Genomic DNA, 24,025 nt, shown 5'->3' on the forward strand with positions numbered 1-24,025 from the left:
AGATCTTCATGTTCCAAAATCTGCTAAAGACTTTTTAAAGTAAAAGTTAAAATATCTAGTTTATTCAAGTTGTTGATTTATTGGCTGTCTTTATTTACTTTTTGCCATTGGATAAACAGAGGATGCTATCAGGATGTATTATTTGCATTCATATAATTGAGGTAGAAACAGTACTTGAATACAAAAAAAATTGTGGCTGATGTTGGAGGAGTATATGTGGGAAAGAGTGGCTTTTAATTCTCTGCAATTTCAAAAGAATAATAACAATTTTCACACATTTGTGTCCTTTTACACTTTCACATGCATTATCTGGTTGGAATCTCATATAAATCCTAGGAGATATGCAGCCTGGTTTTCCTATCACCATCCCACAGATGGGCTCAGAGAATCAATCCTTCAGGGCTTGAGGGCAGTTAGTGACGGGAAGCTGGGACCACCACCCATATATCCTGAGGCCCTTGCTCTGTACAATGAGTAAGTTGTGGGTTTCTTTTCTTTCCTTCCCTCCTTCCTTTCCTTTTTCTTTCATTCTTTCTAGAGGGGCGAGGTAGAGAGAGGAAATAAATACCTAAAAAGGACCTTCAGGCCTACTTTATCTCCACTGTTTCTACCGTAAAACCTCGTCAGAGTCTGCTTTTGACCTGTCTTTGAGATAAGCAACAAATCCCAGGAAACAAATAGTGAATACCACCATCAATTCTGTTAAAAAAATTCTCCAGTTAAGCATTTGAATCTCAAAAATGCTCTCCAAATCAGAATAGCTAATCTTTCATCCACCCACTCTCTTCCTTCAGTCAAGAGGCTCAGTTGGTCAACACAAATGCACCCTGAGCTCCCAAGCACTGCTGGGGGGTAGGAGGGAAGGTGGGTAGACACTCAGTTTATCCCAGGAGAAGAGATTTTGGAATGCCACAGGGCTTTTCTTTTCTTTTTTAAAATGTTTTTGTTGATTTCAAAGAGAGGAAGGGAGAGAGAAACATTAATGATGAGAGTCATTGATCCTCTGCCTTCTGCATGCCCCCCACTGGGGGTCGGGGAGCCAGGAACATCCGCATGTGCCCTGACCAGGAATCCAACAGTGACCTCCTGGTTCATAGGTGCACTCTCAACCACTGAGCCAGTGGTTCCTTTTTAAAGTTCCGGGTCCAGGTTTGGTACACTGAAAGGGAACAGATAAATGTGGGCTGGCTGGTTGAGGCAGGAGGAAAATAATTTTTACTAGTATGGGCTGCTGAAAATAAATCAGGGACAGAGAAATTTTGTAGCTAAACGGTGGGGGTGGGGTAAGCACCAGGTTGGAGTGCAGGCTCCAAGCCCCGGGCCTTTGTTTTTGTGCCCTTTATAAAGTGGCCTATGGGGACAGCAGGCTGTGTAGTGGGAGTTCCCACTTCCCAGATTTTAGCCCCAAGGGCAGATGTGTCGGTCAGAAAGGAAAACCCTGAGCTTCCAAAAGCATCCTCTGGTGATGAGAGGGAGATTCAGGGTTGGCCTGGGAAAATGTAAAAGTACTGGGGAGCCAGTGAGGGTGTGTTTAGGGAGGCTTTAAAAGAATAAATGGGGCACAAACTGTGCGCAAAAGAAAGGGGAGCGTAGAGGCGGGGTGTGAGGCAAAGAGAGCAGGCAGGAAGCTCCCCCCCTTTCGCGCCCCCCCCCCCCCCTTGCGCGGGGTGCTGAGGTGGAGGCCGGCGAGTGCTTCCAGGGGATCCCTTGAGCAAAGGCTGGGAGGGCGGCCTTGACATCAGGCCCGGGCCCCTTCCCCTAGCCCAGTGGGTGGGGCCTCGGCGCGCCGAGCGGGCGCGGGGTCAAGGAGGGGGAAGAGGAGGAGCAGGCCTGAATGTGTCTGTGCGAGGACTGGAGAAAGGCGGGGGAGGCGGAGGGGAGAAGGAGCGCGCGCGTGGCTCGGGGCGCCCAGGCTCTCCCCAACCCTCGACCGGCGCCGTGCCGCCCACATCGTAGTAGGAACCCACTCCGGGTGAGGGGACAAGGCACGGCCTGGAAGGAGCGAGAAAGCAAAAGTAAGGCGAGCTGCACTCTTAAGTTTTCCAAACTTCGCCTCCTGCGGCGGCAGGCGTCCAGCTGCTCCTCCCGCTAGAGAGTGGCAGAAAGAAAGGGACGGGGCGGGGGTTTGGGCGGAGGAAAAAGGAGTGCGAGGGTGAGGGGAGAGTCCCGCAACATCTGTTAAAACTTGGGGGAGGAGGAGCACGGGTTGGAGGAGGAGGAAGAGGAGAGAAGGGAAGGAGGGAACTCCTGGGAGGGGCGCGCAGAACCAAGAGACAACTTTTCCACGGCCTAAGTAGAGTGGGCTGCCCTGGGCCGGGGCTGGGGGCTCCTTCCCCAGCCGGTGTCTCCTGGACTGGATGGGACCTTCTTCGAGAAAGTCGATTGGATGCCGGGAGAGGCATACAGTGGGGGCTTTCTTTCTCTTTTCCCTCCTTCCCGTGGGTTAACCAAATCAGAACTGTCACTCAGGGCCTATGAGTCAGAGGGATCGGATTACACGATCCCTGAAACGGACGCTGGAGCTGCACGAACAGGAGGGAACGGGCAGGGGCAGCTCCACGGGCGCGCTCGCACACTCGCGGTCGCGCACACTCACCTCCCTGACTCGTCCTCCCCGCGGCCGCCCCCGCCGCACTTGCGGGCGGTCCGCACTCTGCTCCCAGCCTCGCCGCTCGCTGTAGCCTTAGTGGTTCGCGCCTCGCGGAGCCTGGAGCCGCCCTCCTGCGTCCGGGACGCGGGTCTATGGGAAGTTAGGGGACTTGACAGCCGCCGCCGCCGCTGTTGCCGCAGGTACGTCCCGCCCGAAGTTCTTTGTTTCGAGGGCCCTGTACTGGGTAGCCAGCTCCTGCAGCCGCGCGGGCGCTTCCAGGGCCAGAGAGGGTCTCCAATTGGGGGAACGGGAGGAAGTGAAAATGGCTGTCAAAGGCGCTCAGCTTTACAGAGCAATGGTAAGGCGTCAGAGCAAGGCTTTCATTCGCTTCCTCCTCCTTGAAGCTGCCTTTCCTCGGCTATCCGGAGACGGACTGGAGAATTGCACATCCCAGAGGGGGACGAAGTTTACTGCAGTGGCGATGGCGCACCTCACCCCCACTCCCCATCTAAAGGGTGAAAGAGAACTAAGTTAGACCCCAAAGCTCGGGCGCCTGCTTGCGCACTGTTTCGTCCTCGGGTGCCTGGCGCAGCGGGCAGCCGGCGGGTCCGCGCCAGGCTTGCGGCTGCCGGGCTTCCTCTAGCCTGCGCCTTCTTTCCGAGGGCGGGGGAGCGGTGTGGTCCCTGAAAGAGGCGCGCCTCTGTTGTAATAGAGGAAAAGTGAAAGTTGTACCATCTGTGTATGATTTGGAATTCTTTCACTTCTTTTCCTTTTCAGGAACATCACAAACACACAAAAAGAAAGAAAACAGAACTAAAAGCGTTAGAAGCTGCGGGGAGTGAGTGCTGGGGTGTAAATAACCGTGGCCCCTGCGATATTCACTTAAGAGACCGCATTTTCACAGTTGTGTATGAACCATTCTGCAGGGGACAGTTACTTTCTTGAGTTAGGTGGGGAAATGGGCGGGAGGTGGTGAAGAGAGTAAATACCCCAAACTTGGAGACTTTGTGAAGCGACTTTTAAGCAGATTGCCAGATGTCAAAGCACCACTGCACACCCGGACCTTTTATCCTTCCCTGAACTTTGTGCTCCTCTTCCTGATTGCACCTGCTTCAGGAGATGCCCTAGAGAGGCTGGACCCAGGTTTCCCTTGCTGACCCCTTGTATAAAACGGCTTAAGGAGGCATTCTCCAACTTCACATCTCCCTGGTGTGCAGTGCCCAATAGATTCTGGCTTTGGGTACAGTGCTCATGGCCCTCTGCCAGTTTATATGTACATGTATTTATGTAAAACATTTTCTCCCAGCTCTTTGCCAGCTGTTCCACATTTTCCAGCTGCCATTTCAGTTTTGAAATGATGGACTGTCCACATCTCCAAGTAAAAGAGCCCCTTTAGTCAGAGGTTTGGAGACAAAATAATTTTTCCTTCCACCTTCTAAGTTCTTCTAGCTGGGCTAATGATCAAATTAACATGAGACACATTAACAGGAGAAAATGTGTCCAAATTTATTACAGATGTATATGCAGGGGTGCCATAAGATATGAGACCCAAGGAGGCATTGGGCAGTTGAGGTTTATATGCCATTCTGGTCAAAGGAGAGGGAGGCAGGCGTCTGGGATTTCAAAGGGAAAGCAGGCAATTTACAGGTAAATGAGAAAGAGCAAACATGTGGTAAATAAATTCTTGCTGGGCCACCCAGAAACAGTTGGACATAGAGGGATATCCAAAAAACAGGCGCTGCTGTATTTGTCCCTGTCTGCCACATTTAATTTATGTTATGATGCTATGGTGATGCTCCCATCCTTTAAGCAGGTTTTCTATCTGTATTTCTTTAGGCACGCAAGTTGGAGAGCCAAAGGTTTTTTATGAGCCTTTAATTTCTTTATAACCAACTTAAAAAATCAATATCCCAAGAAGCATATTTTGTGGTGGCAAAACTTTGGTCCCTCTCAGAGGGATGGAGGGCTGGCCCCTGTGCAAGGCAGCGCCATTAGCCCGACTAGTATTATTACTTCTAAAAAATACCTTCTGCTTTCCTTTTTCTTTCCTCCTCCTCCCCAGTTAGTCTTTCCAGAGCACTTTGCTGGAAATTCACAATAATTAGGCTTTTCCCCCACATGGAGTTTTTTACAGAATTTGGATGAGGCGATCTTTAGATCCCTGAGATATGTGTCTGGTGGAAATAAATTAACTTTTAAAAAGGGTTGCAGCTTGAGTGGGTTGGGCATGGCTGGTGGGGGGGGGTTGCCTTGGCCAACTGAAACGATTTCATTTCAGTCTATTTAAGGCAGGGACTATTCATCCTTTCCATGTTATGCTTATTGTGTTGTTTGATGTCTTAGCATATAATAGACTGAAATTGTGAAGAATTGGCCTAAAGTATTAATTTTGAGTATTTATGTAATTGCTCTGTAATTTAAATAGGTGCTTTATTGATTGATTCCTGTAATTATTTCATTTAGGTTTTAAATTAAAAATTAATAATAGTCTGACAGTTTCTTAATTACATGTGTCAAGATTATTTTGAAAGAGGAAAATGCTATGTTTTAAAGTAGTGAAATAACCTAAAAATCTCTTCATTTTTTTCTAAAGCATAATAGTATTTCAGTTGTGGGGATATGTTAAGGCAGTGGTGATTGGTCTTAATGTAAACTGTGTGAAGTACCGAAATAATTTGTTTATATTAGGAAATATTGGTCTTAACAACCTGGTACACAAACACTTTGGCCAGTTAGACTATAGTCATACCTAAAACAAACATGAAATAATATATAAATTAGTTGTAACAGCATACTTACAGAGAGAAGAGAATTTATATTATACTAAAAGCTATTTAATTAAAAACTCCCTGCCTAAGGGGAGATCCTTTCAGGGTATGTAATTCTTAAAGTCAGCCTAGGGAAGCTTTGGCTTAAGATGCCTTAATGAGTCGAATAAATGTGAGAGGTGTCTTGTGAAACACTTTAAAAGGTATAGGTTATATTATTATTAATAGGTTAGTAGGTCCAACTTGGATACCTACTAATTCCTTGTACCTTTAACGTGTTTGTATTCCTTGATGAACTCTGGTATAAACACATTTTATTGGATGTCTGGTTTGCAGAGAACTACACACAGACATGAGAAAATAAGTACTGATGAAAAATGGCTCTGTTGAGTTATTTCATTACTTATTTAATGAAAGAGTTATTAATTTATCAATTTGATGCCCAAGCCTAAAAGTTGAACTTTCCTTTGTTTCTAGACCAGTTTTCTTAATTATCTGCATGCTGTAAGAGTTTCAGACTTCTGTGCTTAGCCAGTTAGTGGTCCTTTCTTCTCTGTAAGGTATCCTACTCACTAAGATTCTCCTTTCCCCCTTTTTTGAGGATAGGGTTTGGGAGTTTATGAAAGGAAACAATTTAGTGATCATTGTTCCATGCACTCACTTATATGGATAGTAATGTTCTAGGAAGAAACAGTCTTGAAGGAAAAGTGAATCAATGAGTCATGAAATCCTCAAGAAAACCTTAGTAATGGAATGTTAATGCTTTTAGACTATAGTAGATTATCTTAAAAGTCAGATTTTTCTTCTTTATGCAACTGTCGTAAATCCCCAGCTAAAGAATTCTTTGAAGGAGGTTTTAGTTTTGCTGGCACTTATATTCTATAGTCAATCTGATTCGTTTTGGAAGAGTCAAAAATTTTTCTGCCGAGTTATATACAAGAAGTAATTAAAATGCCGAAATGATATAGAGGAAATGTGTCTGTATTTAATTTATTAAGCAAAAGATTCCCTTCAGGTTGTCTTTTAATTAAAGTCGAGTAGAAGTTGCTGCCCTTCACTTCATGTTGTCATTTTTCTAGATGAAAATTGATTTGTTCTAGTTTCAAAGCAAAGAGACGGAGACAGAATAAACAACAACAGGGCAGGGGCATTGCTGCAAACTTTTTCAAGTACTTTCAGTGTATTTTTCATCTTTACTCTTATTTGATGGGCCTGTGAAATAGAGCTGTAGACCGGTGAAGACTTTAAATGAAATTTCACACTTTGATGATTTTTTAAAAAACTTTGATATATTGACAGCAAAAGAGCTGCAAGCTTTTATATAACTTGAGCAGTAACGCCAAGCAGCAGTCAAGTGTCTCTATGCATTTGTGTTTAACTGCAGAAGAAAAACATGTCCATGGGCAGCAGAGGTTCTTATCAACCCCCTAATCCCAGATCCCAGCAAACCTTAAGGGCATCCCTCAGATCTTGCTGAAATCACTGTAGACTCTCACAGTTTGCAGATTAAATATGCTATGTGTTCCTGGCTCCAACAACAGTTTTATGAGCTCACTAAGCTTCCTGTTTTAAGATCCGTTTCTTAAGTTTTTAGGAGCTGCTAAAGGCAATGCTGTCTGGAGTAAGTGGTGCTTGTTAATTTAGAGACACTTGAAATATTTCATTCTTTCTTTAAAAATTGCTGAAATTATTATTTTTAAATTGAAGGGCTAGTTACACTGGGATGAGGGAGGGGAGCTGTTTGAAAGAAATTAGATGTTAAATATATTTGTAAGTGAATTTTATTGCAAATGTTACATGGGGCTGCAGTTGTCTTAAGGTGCTTTACCTTTTCCTAGCCCCTTAAAATTAGCCTTTTTCCACTTATAATTATGAACGCACCATATTTTAGTGCCACATTTTTTTGCTACTCATAATCACTTTTAATTATTATTTTTTAATGTGAAAGTATTTTTGTTCTGTGTGTGTATATTTCAGCGGGACAAAATGTTTCAGAAAATCTATGGCTCTCTAAAGAAAGTGAATGAACAAGCCAATACATAGTTAATAAGGTGGCATTGGAACATTTCAGCACCTCCTGAAAGGCAATATTGTATTGAGCTCCACATCTTCATCTGTAGTAGGTATAGTTGTGTCCTTATATACGGTGCTTTTACATTTTGCATAGGAGTCATAATTAAAAAAAGAAAATACTTACATCATCGTCCAACAACATGCCATGTAATTCCCAAGAGAACTGGAGCCAATTTTGTGCTTAAAGGTTATTCAATGAATGAAATTGTGAAAGCCCATTTGTCAAATACTGCATGGTTTCTGTTAGTTTTCAATCCCCAAATTCATTGTCTGCCCCAGCCCAGCCATTAGTCATCAGTGTATTAGTGCTGCCTTCAGGCCATGCTGCCCAGCACTTCTTCACACTATTATAGCTTTGAAAGTGTACTCTGTTGACTTGTAGAATTACTGCTCTGATTTCCGCTTGGCTGGGTTTGAGGTAAGTCCCCTCCCTACCTTCTAGCTGACTGTAATCCTTGCTTTCTTTTAAAGCTCCTTTCCAGAGATTTAGGGGAAAACTTTCTTAAGGGCCCTGTTGGCATCACACTGTGATTTTGTCGTGGCATGGACTGTACATATAAATTGTACCTGCAGTAAATTGGATTGATTGCTGGCTTGAAACAGCTAGTGGTTCTTTTCTTTTTTGGGGGACAGGGTGGGTGACACTATGTGTGTGTGTGTCTCTGTGAGAGAGAGAGAGGAGGAGTGTTTTAAACATAAGCATTTGACTGTACATTTGAATAATTTTTATGCCACAAATTAAAGTAAATAATGGGAGATAAGTGTAATTTTATTAAATCTGTTTACTGAAATATCTTCAGAATGCATTGTGACATCTTATTTGCTAATTTTCATGTGGAAATTTTTAGCATTAGCTACTTTGACTTTTTTTGAAGATTACATAAAACACCTAACGATTTTCCAGAGTGCTTTACATGATAAACTATTCATTTTTACAAAAAGAGATGGAAAACTCACAATTTAGATAAACGATAACTTTCAAATTGCAGTAGTGAAGGAATGAGGCAGTTAACCCTATTATTGACTTCATTTTGTGATATTTTTAAAAAGAATAATTTAGTTTCAAGAGAGTTATCTGTAAAAAAAAAAACCCCACAAAAAAACAAACAAACAAAAAAAGAGAATTATCTGTGTGTAGAGAAACCTCAGCGAGCAGCTTAAGCATGAAGTCTTAATGAACTAAAATATATGGAAACCTGAATGGAGTGGCCAGAAGTGTGGACCAGGCCACGCCACTTCAGGACAACATCTGCTGTTTGAGCTTCTGGCTGTTCAAATGAAATTGCATGCCAAAGTGTTTCATTGGGAGGGTGTGCAGTTTGGTATAGTTTACATTGGCATTTTTGTGCAGGATTGGGGGAGGGGTGAAAAAAGGAAGCTGAAGAATTCTGTCTTTGAGTAAGCAAAGTTTATAGGCTTAGTGGACCTGGAAGTAATTTTTCACTGAATAAGACTTGATTTAAAATTTTTAAATTTTGAAAATTTGCTTTTTAATTTGCAACTAAGGTTAAAGAATCACAAGTTTAAAAGTTGGGAGGATAAAGTATGATGACTAGTACTTCACAAAATAATATATTAATATCGTTGGGATATCTTTAGTTGATTTTAATACCCAGTAAGTACTGGTCTAATATTTGTCATGGTTTAAAATTAAATTACTATTCATAGAATATTCACTCTACCCCGTTAAGCTTGATTGTAAAGAAGAACATGATTCTAGGAACCAAAAGTTACGAAATTCTATATGAATAATTTTTAATTTTAGTTTTTTTCCCTTCTGAAAATGTGTGAAAACTTTTAATTCCTGTAAAACTCAGTGAAATGAGACAAGGGACACATCTGATCATTCATGATGTTTTTGTGATTTTTGTGAGTTTAAAGGAAACACAATTTTCATGAGCATAGCTGGTCTATAGAGTGATAACTGACGTAGATCTAATTTTCTGTCTGAGGATTGTCTCCAGTAAACCTTAAGAAAGTAGGGATGCCAGCTTGCTCCATGTTATTGTTCATTTGTTAATGGCACCTGCTGTGCATGGTGCTTCCTGTTAAGCCTAACCAAAGTACACTGGACTGGTGTTTTACAGTTTAGCAAAACTCAGAAATGGTAACAACTATTAAATAGAGACCTTATACTCCCTCCAAATGTTTCTCATAAAGTAATATTGGCAGCAGAGAGAGAGTAGCTGATAATCTTTTTTAATTACACATAGCAGAAAAGTAAAACTGGCATACAAATGTAATTTTTCATTTTAATTGTAATAACGACGATTACTTCGTGTCAAATACGCTTTTCAGTGGTAGAAGTTCAATATATGGGTTTCTTAAAAGTTTTGATGTAGTTAATTTACTAAAACCAAATTCACTTAACCCATAACCAGGTAATTATTTCCCCTTCAAGTAATTCCATTTGGGTATCGATTGTGAATACTGCTTATCAGAGATTAAGAGCTTCAGAATGTAGGAAAGATTGAAAACAAAATGTAACAGATTTGGGGAACTCATTAGGCTACCAAAGACCACTTGAACAAAATAGTGACTTTCTTATTTGCAAGTAAGGCTTTAGGCTTTCCTGATTATGGAAAAAAAATCATATGTAAAGGAAAATAATTGTACTTTAAAAAATACTACAGTTAAAAAGCGATTACGATTTCATTAAGAACTTAGGATGTTGAGCTTCATTTCCTTCAGAAATGAAAGGCAATACAGATAGGGAAGGGAGAGGAAGCCTTAGAATCTTAGGAACTGTTGGTGTGTTACAGATCTTATGCATATCTAATTGATTTTCAGTTCAGAAATATATTTTGAGCAGAAGGAAACATCAACCACACTAGACATCTATAAAAGATTAACTACATAAATGTATGAAATCCACGGAAATGTTTTAAATTCCCTAAATTTTGTTCATTGAAACTCAGACTATTTCTCACTTTCAGAATTAATCAAAAGTTAAAATCAACATTTTGTGCTTTTTGATTTTTTTAAAAAAATTCTCTCTTCAAAGAACTGAGTCTTAATGCTATAGGAAGGTATAACTGTCTAATAGAAATTTTACCTGAATGGTTTCTCCAAGAGCAGTATCCTAAAGTAGCAGCAAATCTGTAGTAATAAACTATGAGAGAAATGTCATTCCTCAGTGATACAGAGGAGGCCCCTCAAATCCTTTCACAGGCTGATGCCTTCTGGATTTTTAAAGTGTTAATACATTCAGCTTATAAACGTACAGCCACGTAAGGAAAAGTAATTTCTTTCAAGGAAGGCCTTATTCCACTTGAGCAACAACAGTTCCCTAAATTGCACAGAATAATTTCTTAAGGCTTAATCACTGTGCTGTTAAAAGCTCTGCTCTGCTTACCCGAATGCCTTCATTTTCTGATCCCTCATTCGCAGTAGCTGTTTTAACCTATCAGAAACTGATCAGGTTACCACTAATCAGACTTTTAACTTAGTTGTTTTAAATCTTTAAATACATTAAGAAAAAATCAAACAGATTTTGCCCAAATTCAGGCAACTTAAAAATAAACCAACTAGATTAGGGAAATAAATTAAGTAGTCTGCTGTTCACAAAGGATGAATTATCATTTATAAATAATCACGGTTTCATCCACCTTAGATTAGGTAGTCGTTTAATACAGTTCAAACATTTATTTTAAATGTTGGTTCTAGTACTGATGCTTTCTCTTAAAATTTTAAAGCAGGATAAAGAAATCCTGCTTCCATGTGATCCCAAGTTTCACTGCAGAGACCTGCAAGGGGAAAGTCTGATTTCTGTACGTTTCCAGAATTTTGATTTTTTCATTCTTTCTGTTTACTACCAAAAACCTCATGATTAAGGTTGAACTTTGAAACTCCGCTGAGGGCCTCCCTCCCTGAGAGGCAATGGGATGTGTCTGTGCCTTACCCATTCATAACACCTGAATCTACTTAGGGCAGCTAATGAAGAAAGTATTTGGGAGCCTGGTTAGTGGACGATGAGTTACAAGTTTAGTGAGGGAAGCACGCACCCGCTGGTTTCCTGAAGACTTCCAGGGCTCCCAGTGTTTTCTTGTAGTGCAGCTCGCAGGACTGGGTGTTGCTGCATTGCAAAGTATTTGGAAAGTTGCACCTCTGTATTCAGCTGGTAAACAGCCGTACGAATGAAAGCAGAGCTTCCACGGATAACTGTCCGTTGGAAATGCTGCCGGGCCCTAATTAGAATATTCCCGTAGAGTCGACTACCAGCGTGATGAAAGTGCTAAGGGGCGTTTCTTTGGCCCCAGAGGCCCTGCGGGGTTCCGATTGTTCTGCTGGGATTTGCAATTTCGGGAAGACCGCTGCAGGAATGCTGGGAGCGCCCGCGGGGCCCCGACACCCAGCAGTTTCAGAGGAGTCAGACCTGTGCTCGCTCGCGCTGGGCGAGGGGCCTACGCCGCCGCCAGTGCTTGCCCACGGCCTGGCAAGGAACAGAGACGCGGCGGCTCGGAGCTTCAGGACCCTGCGGCCTGGACGCCCGGCCCGGACCACGACCGCGAGACCCGGAGGGCAGGCAGCGGTGGCGGCGCAGTGGTCAGGGCGTGAAGACCCGACGCTGGAGCCGGATGAGGGACGGCACGTGCAGGGAGCGGGCGTGGACACGCTGAGGGCCAGCGCTCAGATGAAACGACCCAGCCCCACAGCTTAAGAAAAATCATGATGCCAAATTGACTTATTTGCAAAGATAAAAGTTTCTGTGCGGGGGTGTTTTCTTTTTTCTTCCCATTGCAGCCATAGTGGCAACTCTAAAGAGAGGGTGCCACGTTAGGCTTTTTGTGTGAAAGGTCCCTACAAGAATTCTCGAATTTGGTAAATGTTGCTGCTGAGTGGCACCCGATGGCTTTAGATGCCTTATTTTGCAGGCGGGTGAAGCAAGTTCAGATTTATAATTTAGACAGAAAAGACCCACCTGCGGGCAGGTTGCTAATGGGAGAGGGATAGGATTTAAAATTGGCTTTGGAATTCATTGTGCCCAGGGTTTAGGCCTTAAGGAAATTACAAAAGGTACTGGGAAAGCTGAGTGGGGAAAAGCCACGGCTGCTTTCTGTAAGGACTCTTGATCCTTTCATTTACCTATGAGACTCGAGGCTTTAGCAGGCATACACTGTTAGCACAGTTTTCCTTAGTTGCAGTTTTTTGTTTTTTTAATTCTGGAGCTTTTGGGACCCAACTATTAGCTACAGCCGCCCCCCCCCCCCCCCCCAGCAGCATAAAAAGTCAAGGAGCATGCCAGCAAATCTTTCATGTAATGTTTCAGTGGTGAAAGGAGTTGAAGGAGAAGAGTGTGGAGTTGTAAGAAAAGGAAACGTGATTAGAAAAAGGTCTCATTTCATTCACATCTAAAAAACTTTTGGGTTTCCCTCAGGAAAATCTTTGAAGTGAAGCAGAACAAATGTTTTCCTTCATCATCATGTTCTAAATAAGTTGTACTTTATTGTTTAGGAAATTCCAGGTTTTAAAAGTAGTACTGTGGGCTATTTTCCCAATTATGTATGTTTTAGGATTTCATCAGGAATTTTTACAGGCCACTTCTATACCTCAGGCTTTTGTGTATCAACTCAGGACTTAGTTTCTCAACTTGGCTTAGTAATTCTATGAAAAAAACACAAAAAACACCACCACAGCTATACGCAGATTCTCTTTTCTGCTCACTAACTTTTGGTGCAGAGTGTTGATGAGGTGTGAGAGTCTTGAATGTTAAAACTTTCTCCTTTGTAACTGACAGGGACAAAGTTGTGATTTTGTCAGTAAAATAAACTGATAAAATTTATAGGGATATACAGGAAGCAGATGTCTGCCTTGGCAAGTTGCCATTTTTATAGCCTTGTTTGAAACACAAGCCACACTTTTAAATAATTAGTTACTAATGAGATAAAAAATAAGTCGTCAAAATAGAAGAAGGTAGACTCTTGAGTGACTAAGGGGCCTGTTTTTAAAAAATCTATTTCAAAGGAGGGGTGGAGGATAGGAATTAGTATTCTCTGGGACCGTTAATTAGCGTGATTTCAGTCAGTGCCTGGGGCTTTACCTCTTCTCACTTGAGCCCCTCTCTGTGGTGATGAGTATTTGGAGGGTTTATTGCTTTGTTAAAATGAAGGCCTTTGCTTGGGGTAAAAACCAACAAATCCAAAAAACAAATTTGTCAAGGAACTTTTGATGACTTGTCTCCTCACTGTCTACTAATTAGCTCTGTCTACTAAGGAAGAGGCTGACTTCTTATCAGGAATCCTATCTCTTCATGGGTTTTTCTGGTCCATTGGCTTGTTTTTGTTTGCAGTTTGAATTTAGTAAACTCCATTCATATTCAACCAATAAAACTGTGTGTTTTGAGGGAAAAAATTATAATAAATGCCTGTTTATCCAAAATGATTGAGAATAGACTGTTTTGATTAATTAATATTCTTGTTAAAATTTTTAGTTTTTATGTAATTTGCCAGTTCTCAAAGAAACACTAGATAAAAGATATGTAGTTAAACCAGTGGCATTTAAGACTCAAGACACTGCAGAACCATCTAGGTCATGGGGTCATCACTAGATCTTTTATTAACTCAGTACACATTCTCAGGGGTATGAGGTGCTGGGAAGATAGCCCAAGGGCTTGTCTTCATGGAGCTTACTGTCTGGAGGGGGGAGGATGGACTTTCAGCAAAGATTCCAGATGAAGAGTTCATCCTTGTGATGGGTGTTGGGCTAGACTCATGCAGGCTGTTGGAATTCAGTTGGGGTGCAGTTCATTCTTTAGTTTACCCAGTCAGCCAAGACTTCAATGGGTACCTATTGCACTGGGTACATAGCAGTGAACAAAAATGTGTAGAGCAGTTGTCTGCAAGCTTTAGTGAGCCTCATAATCACTAGTGCTGGTTACAATGCAGGTTCCCTGGTGCCACTCTGAGATATCAGGGATTGGACCTGGAAATCTGAATGTTTCACAAGCATTACAGCAGGGCAGATTCAAGTGGCTTTTATATACTCAAAGAAACAGTGCTATGGCTGCGGATGAATTGTTCTTGTGGAATACTTTAAAGATGATATTTAAATCCATTTGGGGGGAGTGTTAAAAAATTAAAGAATTTGTTAGAGCTAGAAGGGGCCATCGAAAATTTTATCCTTCAAGGGTTCTTTATCTGGATTCATGGAAAAGTTTGGAGGGTCCATGTTCCCTCTGAAATTAAGTGTACACTTTTGTGTTTAAGGATATTCTTGTAGGGAGAGGATCCATAACTTTTAACATATTCTTAAAGAGGACTGCATCCCTTATTCCCAAGGTTAAGTCCCACTGTGTGATTCTGTCATGTGACATGAAAAAACAGGCACTGAACAACTCCATTCAGGTAGCCAGTAACAAGGCCTCACCCTGGACTTGTGCAGGGTGGCAGCCCTGTGAAAGGAAATTCTGAGCTCCTTCACACTGTTGTACTTTGACAGGGCTTTTTGAGGGCTATTTCTGAATTTGCAGTGGATCTTACAGTTGATATGTAAATTTAACTTCGTGCTTCTTTTTTTCCTTTTTTTATTCCAGAAATGCTATTCTTAAATAACTTGTGTGTTTTACAGTGAATGACACTGGATAATCAAGGAAAAGAAATGGAGTTAGTGGAAAAGCTGGTGCTACAGTGCTATGCGGCCTCTAGGTTTTAAACTTTTCTGGTTACTTGAATTCCAAATTTCTTGTACAATAAAGAATTTGCAGTTCCCTTGCAAATCTGAGTTAAGGATTACTAAAATATTTCATCTGGTATTTTAACTCTTTTCATTGGTTAAGCAGTTGCTTATTTTATTTCACTAATAGTTTTGATTGACCATGGTGGCGTTGTCTGCTAAATGTAGAAAAGAAGCAGATGACTCAACTGAAGAAATGCCCACCATGAGTGTTACAATCTAGGTAGCTGGAAGAAAACATTCTAGAGAGGGTACCCGTCATCTTTTCTTGTATTCTTTGTAGGTGTAGATCGTGACTGCAAAAAAAAGAACTTGACATCAAGTTGAGTGAAAGTTGATGAATGATGAGTTAGGGTGATTTATCACATGAATGAAGCCAGTGAAAAAGGCCGACTAACTGAACTTGCCTTTAGCTGAGTTTTAATATTTCTTAAGTGGTTCCAGTCTTTTCTGTTGGCAGTCTTTTGACTTTCTGTGGGATCGAGAGTGTGTTGTTCTGTTACCTTTGTTTAAAAAATATAACTAAAATGAATTGAAATGGTCTGATGTTTTAAGAAAGCTTAAAGAATATGATTTACCTAATAAATTAGCATTAAGAGGCATATTGCAATTCAGGTATTTCAGTGAGGGGAAGCAAAAATCACTGGCTTCTTGACCCAAATTATCCTCTGAAATTTGAGTAGGGCTTGGATTTGAGAAATTGTTGCATGTTCTTTAACACATCTAATTAATTGAAAACCTTCCCCTGCTTGGAAAGTTGTCCTAATGCGCCTTCCTATAAAATTCGGCCACCTGAAGAGACATTTGTAGATGTGGCTTAAAAGAATAATGTGACACTTGGGTTTCACACTATAAACACAGCTGTAAATTGAGATACTTAGACTTTTTAATAACAAATGCCCAGTAGGAATTTGGGGAAAGTCCCACATTATGGACATTGCCCTCTGTTCTCCTTTTGCATGTGCAGACAGAATTTGACTGGCTTGTTAATAAAACTTTGATGCATTTTTTGCAAGGAAACATAAGGAAGGCATAACCACATTTTGAATTTGCTAATGCGGTAGGTACCTCTTCAGGTGAGAGGGAAAGTGGGCTTTTGAGTGAGATGTTTCCCACTCTTATTTGAAGTTGTTGTTATTTAGGTGTTCCTGATGCCAGAGAGCTGAAGTAATGAGAAGGCATCATGGAGGCCCAGTCCCACAGCTCCCTGACCACTGAGAAGAAAAAAGTTGAGAATTCTGTAGTAAAATGCTCCACTCGAACAGATGTCAGTGAGAAAGCCGTGGCCTCCAGCACTACTTCCAATGGTAAGCCGCCTTAGGGATTACCAGCAGCCAACTCTACAGTCATTTTTATGTTCTCTGCATTCCTTGTGAATTGAGTATCTGCACCTGGACCAGTGTTGTTTCTATAAGGGCTAAAGACAGCAAATGGAGGTGAAGTGTGTGTGTGGGGGGGTGTGGGATGGACAGGCTTTTGTAATCCCTATTTTGATACCAAAACAACACGTTTTCTTTATAATTTTCTAATTTGAGATGTATATGTGATAGGTTATTTATTACAGAAAGTTCCTGTTTTGGCATTTTGGAAATCATTTTGATTGGTCTGGCAGGAGTTCAAAATCCTTTTCATTGCACTTGGAAAGTCTACACTAGTCAAAAAACTTATTTATTACAAAAGACACACAAAAGTTGCCTTGTCAAAATTAGTGACAGGATTTCCCTACCCCCAACTCCAAGTAGTCAATCCACTTTAAAGGAGTTTAGAAGTTGTTAATGGTTGAACCTCAAGGTAACATTACTATCTGAGATACAGGTCTTACTGTTGGCTTATAAAAATTTAATTTACTTAATTTGTGTTCAGAGATAACAGAGTCACTGTTTCTATAAGCTATTTTAACAGTCTAAACAAAGTGTTAAGAGGCATTTCAAGTCAAGCGTGGAACATTGAAAATGAATTCCAGAGCCCCTTCTGGAAAAAACAGCCTGTATAGGCCAGTGGTAACCTTTACTTTCTTTCCCTGCATTTACCCTTGTGGTCCATTTTTGCCTTTGCAGACTGTAGAGTTAATAACCACCCTGGCCTCCCCGAATTGCACTCTACTTTTCCACATGCCCTGGTTGCCCTGTTCTCCCTTGCCTGAACACTGCATATCTGGGCAAACTGATTTGCATGAGTTAACCTGCTACCTCCTTCCCAGTGGGCTTATGTTTTATTTATTCCAAGAAAGATTTTACTAGGTTGATTTATAATTTTTTACATACAATTGGAGAGTCAGAATCTGCCTTGGAAGGTAACTGCAGCGCAGAACTGTAGACTCTAAGGGCAGAAATCCAGTAAAAAAGCTGCACCTTCCTGTCCTGCTTTAGCTAACATTCTGAGGTGCTTGTCCCTCTCTGTGGCAATCCTTGTCCATGGCAAGTATGTGTTTGTCAGGTGTCCTTCCTGGATGTCACCAGGGTGCATTGATTGCTTGACTGGGTGAGGGGAGGGGCTGGCTGGTGTTAAACCTGCTGGCTAATGAGTCCTGTTTTGAATTGATTCTTAGGGAGATATATTTATGTCTTCATTAAAATAATGAATTTACTTTACATACATATGAAATATATATCTATATTTCTCCCTTTATTTTTGGTGTTTGAAGTCAGAACTAGAACTATTTTAATTGGGCCACATATTTTTATTATTCTTCCAATGTGGTTATAGAAGGCATAATTTCTCCTTTAAAAATCATGTGACCTTTGTTTATTTATTTTGTTTATTTTTTTTAAATATATCTTTATTGGTCTCAGAGAGAGGAAGGGAGAATGAGAGAGAGATAGAAACATCAATGACGAGAGAGTCATTGATCGGCTGCCTCCTATACACTCCAACTAGGGATCGAGCCCGCAACCCAGGCATGTGCCCTGACCGGGAATTGAGCTGCAATCTCCTGGATCCTAGGTCGATGCTCAACCGCTGAGCCACTCCCGGCCGGGCCCTTGTTTTTTTTCCCCCCTGGAATTTTTAAAAGACAAACTTATTTCAGAAGTAGAATTAGTACATGCAGTGTTACTTATTTGGTAATTTTAATAGTACTTTTATAGGAATTAGCACTTTCTGTGCATTACGTGGAACATCAACTTTTGGTTTCCTTTGTAGCTTATGTGTGTGAGTGTGAATGTGCATGAGGGATGTGGATGTGTGTGAAAGAAGAGGTGAGAATGAGTGTGAGTTGGGCAGCTTCTATGAACCACTGTTCTTTCTGTGAATTTCAGCAGAGTAACAAGAGTGGTGTGTTCTCGTGAAGGGGCTGCTGCGTCTGCCACTCCCATACCCACACACATGCTCAGGAGGAGTTTGGTGCTGCTGCCTTGGTCTTCAGCCACTCTTTGACCATGGGTTGCCCTTATGAACCCATTTAGGGTGACTAAGAACAGAAGAAACCTAACAGGCCTGTGGCAGGCAGGAAACTCTTCAAGAACATTAGCCAAAGAAGGAGCATTCATGTTTTACAAAGTTATTCCTATGGTCTGAAATAACCACAGAACTGATTTCTAAATGAAATGCCAGTGGCTTCCCTCCTTGAGCAACCTGTGTCCTTGAAGCACACATGCCCTCCTAAATGGGTATAAAAACTGTCCCTTTTGGGGGCAGATGCTCATTAGTCATGTTTGCAGGGCGCATGCATAAATGATAGCTGTCCTAGAAATCCTGATAATTCTCATCATTTTTTCAGTGTTCCTGTTTCTTCTAAAGGATTTACTACTTTTTATATTGGGATAACATAAAGACCCCATCCAAATAAAAGAAAAATAGAAGTGTTGTTTTTAAGCATGGAATGGAATGTTACTGGAAAATTCCAGGAAAACCAGCATAAAAAATTAATGATGGGAAAAGTAAAACAAAGGAATATAAACCTTTCTTGGTGATTGCTTTCGGTAAGCAATGCTAATTATGATAATGACCTTTTTAACTGAATCCTATGCAGGTTTCATCGAACTAGTTCAGAGTTTCTTTACAGCTCAAGAATCATGCTCAGGGGGTGGGATGGCCCAGCTTTTTGTTTGTTCTGCCGGCTTCTACCTAGCTGCACACTTTCCTCTGCACTCTGAAGTGATCATATAGCTAGTATGTGGGCTTTGGTCCTGTGCCCCACTTGGGTTTTAGAGCTCATGGGTGGGGCCTTTCAAAGGTTGGCACACTGTGTGTGTGCTGGCTGGTGGTTGTCATTGCCATGGTCATCGGTCCATCCATCTGTTCTGTCTCCGTCTCCCTTTCTTTCTCTTTTTTTTTTCCTACAAACATTTCAGAAGTGCTTGGATTTTGGTAATAAGGCAATTCACAAAAAGGAAGTTAAAATCCTTTGGATCCTATAGTAGGTAGTACCGGTTACTACTGTTTCCGGGGGTTTCTTCTGCCTCCTTTACAAAGCTCTGAAATTCAGAAATTTGTAAATGAACAATTGACAATTAGTTCAGCACCAAGAATCAAAAGAATGTAGTAGATGTATTTTCTCTCCTGTCCACAATTTCATGATTAAAATACAACAAACAAAAATGTTTTGTGCCCGGCCGGGTGTGTCTCAGCGGTTGAGCATTGATCTAGGATCCAGGCTATTGGGGTTCGATTCCTGGTCAGGGCACACGCCCGGGTTGCGGGCTCTATCCCCAGTCCGGGGCCTGCAGGAGGCAGCCGATCAATGACTCTCTCATCATTGATGTTTCTCTCTTTCTCTCTCTCTCCCTCTCCTTTCCTCTCTCTGAAATCAATAAAGATATATTTAAAAAAAAAAAGTTTTGTTATTAGTGCTGTGTTAGGTTGACTTAATTAACTTTCCAGCCATTATTGTGCTGTAATTTGTACCTGATTGTGAGCTTTCCAGCCAAACCATGCACATTCCACTGCATGTCCTTACAGATCTTTTTTCTTTCTTTCCTCAACTGAGTATCTACTAGAATAACATTCATATAGTTTTGTTTAAACAGATAACAACCAAAATGTATGGTTCAAGAACCTTGAACAGCATTTTAAGTAAGCGTTTGCCTCTTAACACTGAACTTTAACACAAATTAAAAACTGTGTTCTAAATCTTGTATGGGGAAAAAAACAAGGCAAATTTGATTTTTGTATATAAAGCATTCACTACTCTTACTCAGGAACCATAATGTGTGATTCACGTGCCACAGTTTTTAAGCGTTACTATTTATTAAGCATAAATGACAAAGGAGAAACATTTAGTTTTCTGAATGTTTGTTAAACATGATTGTGATTAAGTGATCATTTTTGGAATCTAAAATGGTGTCTTTTACATAAAGAATGCACTTAAAAATCTGATAATATGCTAATACTATAAGTAAAATGCCTTAATAATCTGTTTGCTTCTGCTATAGATTTCTAAGCTACATGTTGTGTTTTGTAAGTAATAAAATTTTCTTCAGTGACTTGCAAATATTGACTTTTCAGTTTGAAGTGTTTTCTCTCATTTTTGGCCTATGAATATTTTTTGAAGGAGTGATCTGATAATTTTTTTTAAATTAAAAATTGTATTAGAAGCATTCAGAATGTCGACAAAACAGCTGCAACCTTTTTTTTTTTTTTTTTTTTTTGCAATTACAGAGTGGTATTCAGTTAACAGAACAACAATGATTTCTTATAAGGTGCATCAGAGACAACTGAAGATGAAAAACTACTATCCCCATATATAATTAATTTGTGCTGTGCACCAACAAGAACCTGCTTTAAATTTCCGTGCCAATTTACAACCCCCATACTGTACCAGGCAGGTTAGTGGCTATTGAAAATACCACCAGGACAGGACTATCTAAAGACACATTTGATAGTATGTTAACTATATAAAAAAAGATACTGTACAGTTTAAAAACAAACTTACACAGCCTTACATTTCAGTTTTTTTCCTTCAAAAGGAGTGAGTTGTGTACAGGAGGGTATCTGCGCTTCATAGATGAAAAATAAAACTTCTCTAGAACCAACTTAATCATTGTCAGTATCTTCTTCCTCTTCATCTTCCTCCTCATCATCCTCTTTATCTTCCTCATCTATCTCCTCTTCCTTCTTTTTCTTACTTTTTTCAGCCTTGATGGTGCCTATTTTTTTTTTTTTTTTTGCCACATCAGACTCTCTTTTAATTCCATATGCAGCAATCTCCTTTCCGTATTTCTCCTTCAGTTTAGCAGCCTTCTTTTTATCAGGCTGCTTGTTACCTGCAGCAGTGTGATTCCACATCTCTCCCAGTTTCTTTGCAGCATCACCAATGGACAGGCCGTGATGCTCTCCTTTGATTTTTGGGTGATACTCAACAAAACAAGGAAAAGGCCGAAGGAAGCATCTTGATTACATTGGGATCCTTGAACTTCTTTTTTGTTTACCCTTTAGGAGGAATATAAATTTTCAATTCTTTCATAACGGGCTTTGTCCTCCTTTTCCATGTTGTCTTCACATTTCCCTTTGTCTTTAGCAAACATGGTCTTCCACCTCTCTGAGCACTTCTTAGAAAACTCTGAGAAGTTGACTGAAGCATCTGGACTGTGCTTCTTGTGCTCCTCCTGGCAAATTTACACAAAGAAAGCATATGATGACATTTTGCCTCTTGGATTCTTAGGATCCCCTTTGCCCAAGTTTAATTACTTTTCCTCAGAGAGCACAGAGTCTCCCAATGCCTGTCTGGCTTGCATTTGCCCGGGCGCTGTCTCTGTGGAGTTCAATGTACTGCAATGGCTATGAGAGCTGGAGCTAGATGCAGCCTCCTCACTCTCTCTACTCTGTCTGAGATTTCTTATTAACCTACTACTCTGCTTTAAAAAAGAAACTAATAATAAACGCGTGTAGGCTATGGTCTTAGGATCTTTTATGGGATCTGATATATGGGAACTATCAACTTAAAGTGATAGCCGAAATGATTATACTAATGGTGATGCAATATGAAACCAAAGGTGATAGATTAATAACAGAGAGGAAGTTCCCTGCTCACTTTGATTCTTTCAAAAAGAAGGGCTTAGTTCTTCTTTGCTTAAAAATTTTTTTGCGTGTGGTTTTTTGTTTTTCTAATCGTTACCTGGATATGTTTTTGTTGATTTTTAGAGAGAGAGAGAGAAACATCAGTGTGAGAGAGAAACATGGATCGGCTGCCTCCTGCATGCACCATGATCAGGGATCAAACCTGCAACCTAGGTATGTGCCCTGATCGGGATTGAATCCGCAACCTTTTGGTGTATGGTATGATGCTCCGACCCACTGAACACCTGGCCAGGGCTTTTTCTGAGGTTTTTAAGGGGACAGTGGTATGAATGGTGTGCAAATAAGAAGATATTTTATTTTTCCCCTTGAACTTGTGATTTGCTTTTAAACTGCCCAATACATGGGTACCAATTGTGATTTCTGTTGGCCTCCAGGCTGGGAGTAAATGGCTAAGTTTTGTGTAGTTCATACCCATAGGTAGGTTGTGATTTTTTTTGGTTTCTTGTCTGTTTAGATGTCCAACCCCTTTTTTCTTGGCCACATCCCACTTCCTGGCACATGACGGATGGAAAGGACTGGCAGATAAAATAGATTTTACATTGTAAGGTATTGGTTAGGAGCATCCACAGGCTTTGGTATCTGAAAGCTTGGGTTGAATTCTGGCAACACCAAGGATTAGCTCTATGAGTGTGGGGAAATTAACTTCTCACAGTGTCAGTTTCTTCATCTGTTTACCAAGATAATAGCTCGACCCATTTCATAGAGCTCTGAGAGGGTTATGTGAGGCAGTGCCTGTGCCATTCTAAAAGCACCTCACATAGTAAGATCTTAGTAAATGCCAGCCATTGTTAATAGGAGAAATCATGTGGATAAGTTAAATGTTATGAATCCAAACAAAAGGATTATGGTTTTTTTTGAAAACACATATAGGTTTTCAAATTAAGGAAAACATGTTTGGCAAAGTTAATTTTGAATTTGCTGGACAAATAGTTCAAGATGTTTCACAAATTCCAGATGTGACCAGATTTGCACACCTTCAGAAAAGATGTATCAAAAAAAGTTTCTCTACCTTCTGAATGCCTTCTTAAGTCAGAAAATAGGGAAGATAATTTTCAGAGAATTTATTTTGATTTCTTTAATTGAAAACTGGTGTTGATTGTATGGTTTTGCATTAGAAACAGCTTATGCATGTCCCTTGATTATTTTTCTGGGGCTGTTTCCTTTTAGGTCAGTGAAACCCACTTATAGGGTGGTTTGTGCTGTATTAAAGTTAGATTTTATTTTAAAAAGAAATTTCACATTTTTAAACCAATTAACTAATAATGAATAATCTGATTCTCCTAAAAACCCTGGCTCTCTGGAGCTCCAAACTCACATGTCCCTGCACCCCAGCAACCTCTGTATTCTTATTTTGGCTGAGTATATCTCCTTTTCTGTGGTCACCCAGGCTTGAAGCCACACAGTCACCTTTGACCCCTTCCTCTCATGCTTCCCATGTACAAACCAATTTTAAGGTCCTGGTAGATTTTCCTCTGTAATTACTCACCCATGTTTCCCTTAAGGCCAGCTAATACACTGTGCTATTTAAAATCTTACTACCTCATTCCTGGACAATTAAAGCAACCTTCTATCCCAGCAGTTTTCAACCTTTTTATCTCACGGCACACATAAACTAATTAAAATTCTGTGGCACACCAAAAATATATTCTTTGCCCATCTGACAGTGAATTTTGATTCATTCATACCAGATGGCTATTGTGTTGGTTATTGTCATTTTTTTATTTGACAATCTAAGGGAAAAGACTAAACAGTCAAGTATTGCATGTTTTAAAAATTCTTGTGGCTCAACGGTTCTATCCAATCACCTTGCTTTTGGTTTCTACTATTCTCTTTCATGGCATTTGCTCCTGCCATATTAATCTTTTTACTGTTCTGCTTATGCACCCCTTCTCTAGAACCTTCAATG

At 40.6% G+C, this 24,025-nt stretch overlaps 1 protein-coding gene and 1 pseudogene across 8 annotated transcripts in view; one reads left to right on the forward strand and one right to left on the reverse strand.

Moving 5' to 3' along the window:
- The first annotated feature begins 1,838 nt into the window (after positions 1 to 1,838).
- Positions 1,839 to 24,025, forward strand: part of GLI3 (GLI family zinc finger 3) — a 311,030-nt gene continuing 288,843 nt past the window's right edge. For 3 of the 7 annotated variants that reach the window (XM_081147981.1, XM_081147983.1, XM_081147984.1), the window contains exons 1-2: positions 2,252 to 2,790; positions 16,245 to 16,409. In XM_081147981.1, the coding sequence (XP_081004107.1) occupies positions 16,286 to 16,409 (124 nt within the window). In that variant the 5' untranslated portion in view covers positions 2,252 to 2,790; positions 16,245 to 16,285. Of the gene's footprint in view, positions 2,016 to 2,250; positions 2,791 to 16,244; positions 16,410 to 24,025 lie in introns of those variants that run through there. The other 4 variants (XM_081147982.1, XM_081147987.1, XM_081147986.1 and 1 more) reach the window with 4 other exon arrangements.
- On the reverse strand, positions 21,076 to 21,683 carry LOC308561997 (high mobility group protein B1 pseudogene; annotated as a pseudogene). The gene has a single exon. The product of its transcript is annotated as a high mobility group protein B1 pseudogene (transcript).

The sequence above is a fragment of the Miniopterus schreibersii genome, assembly GCF_964146895.1.
Source record: "Miniopterus schreibersii genome assembly, chromosome: 9".
Classification (NCBI taxonomy): Eukaryota; Metazoa; Chordata; class Mammalia; order Chiroptera; family Miniopteridae; genus Miniopterus; species Miniopterus schreibersii.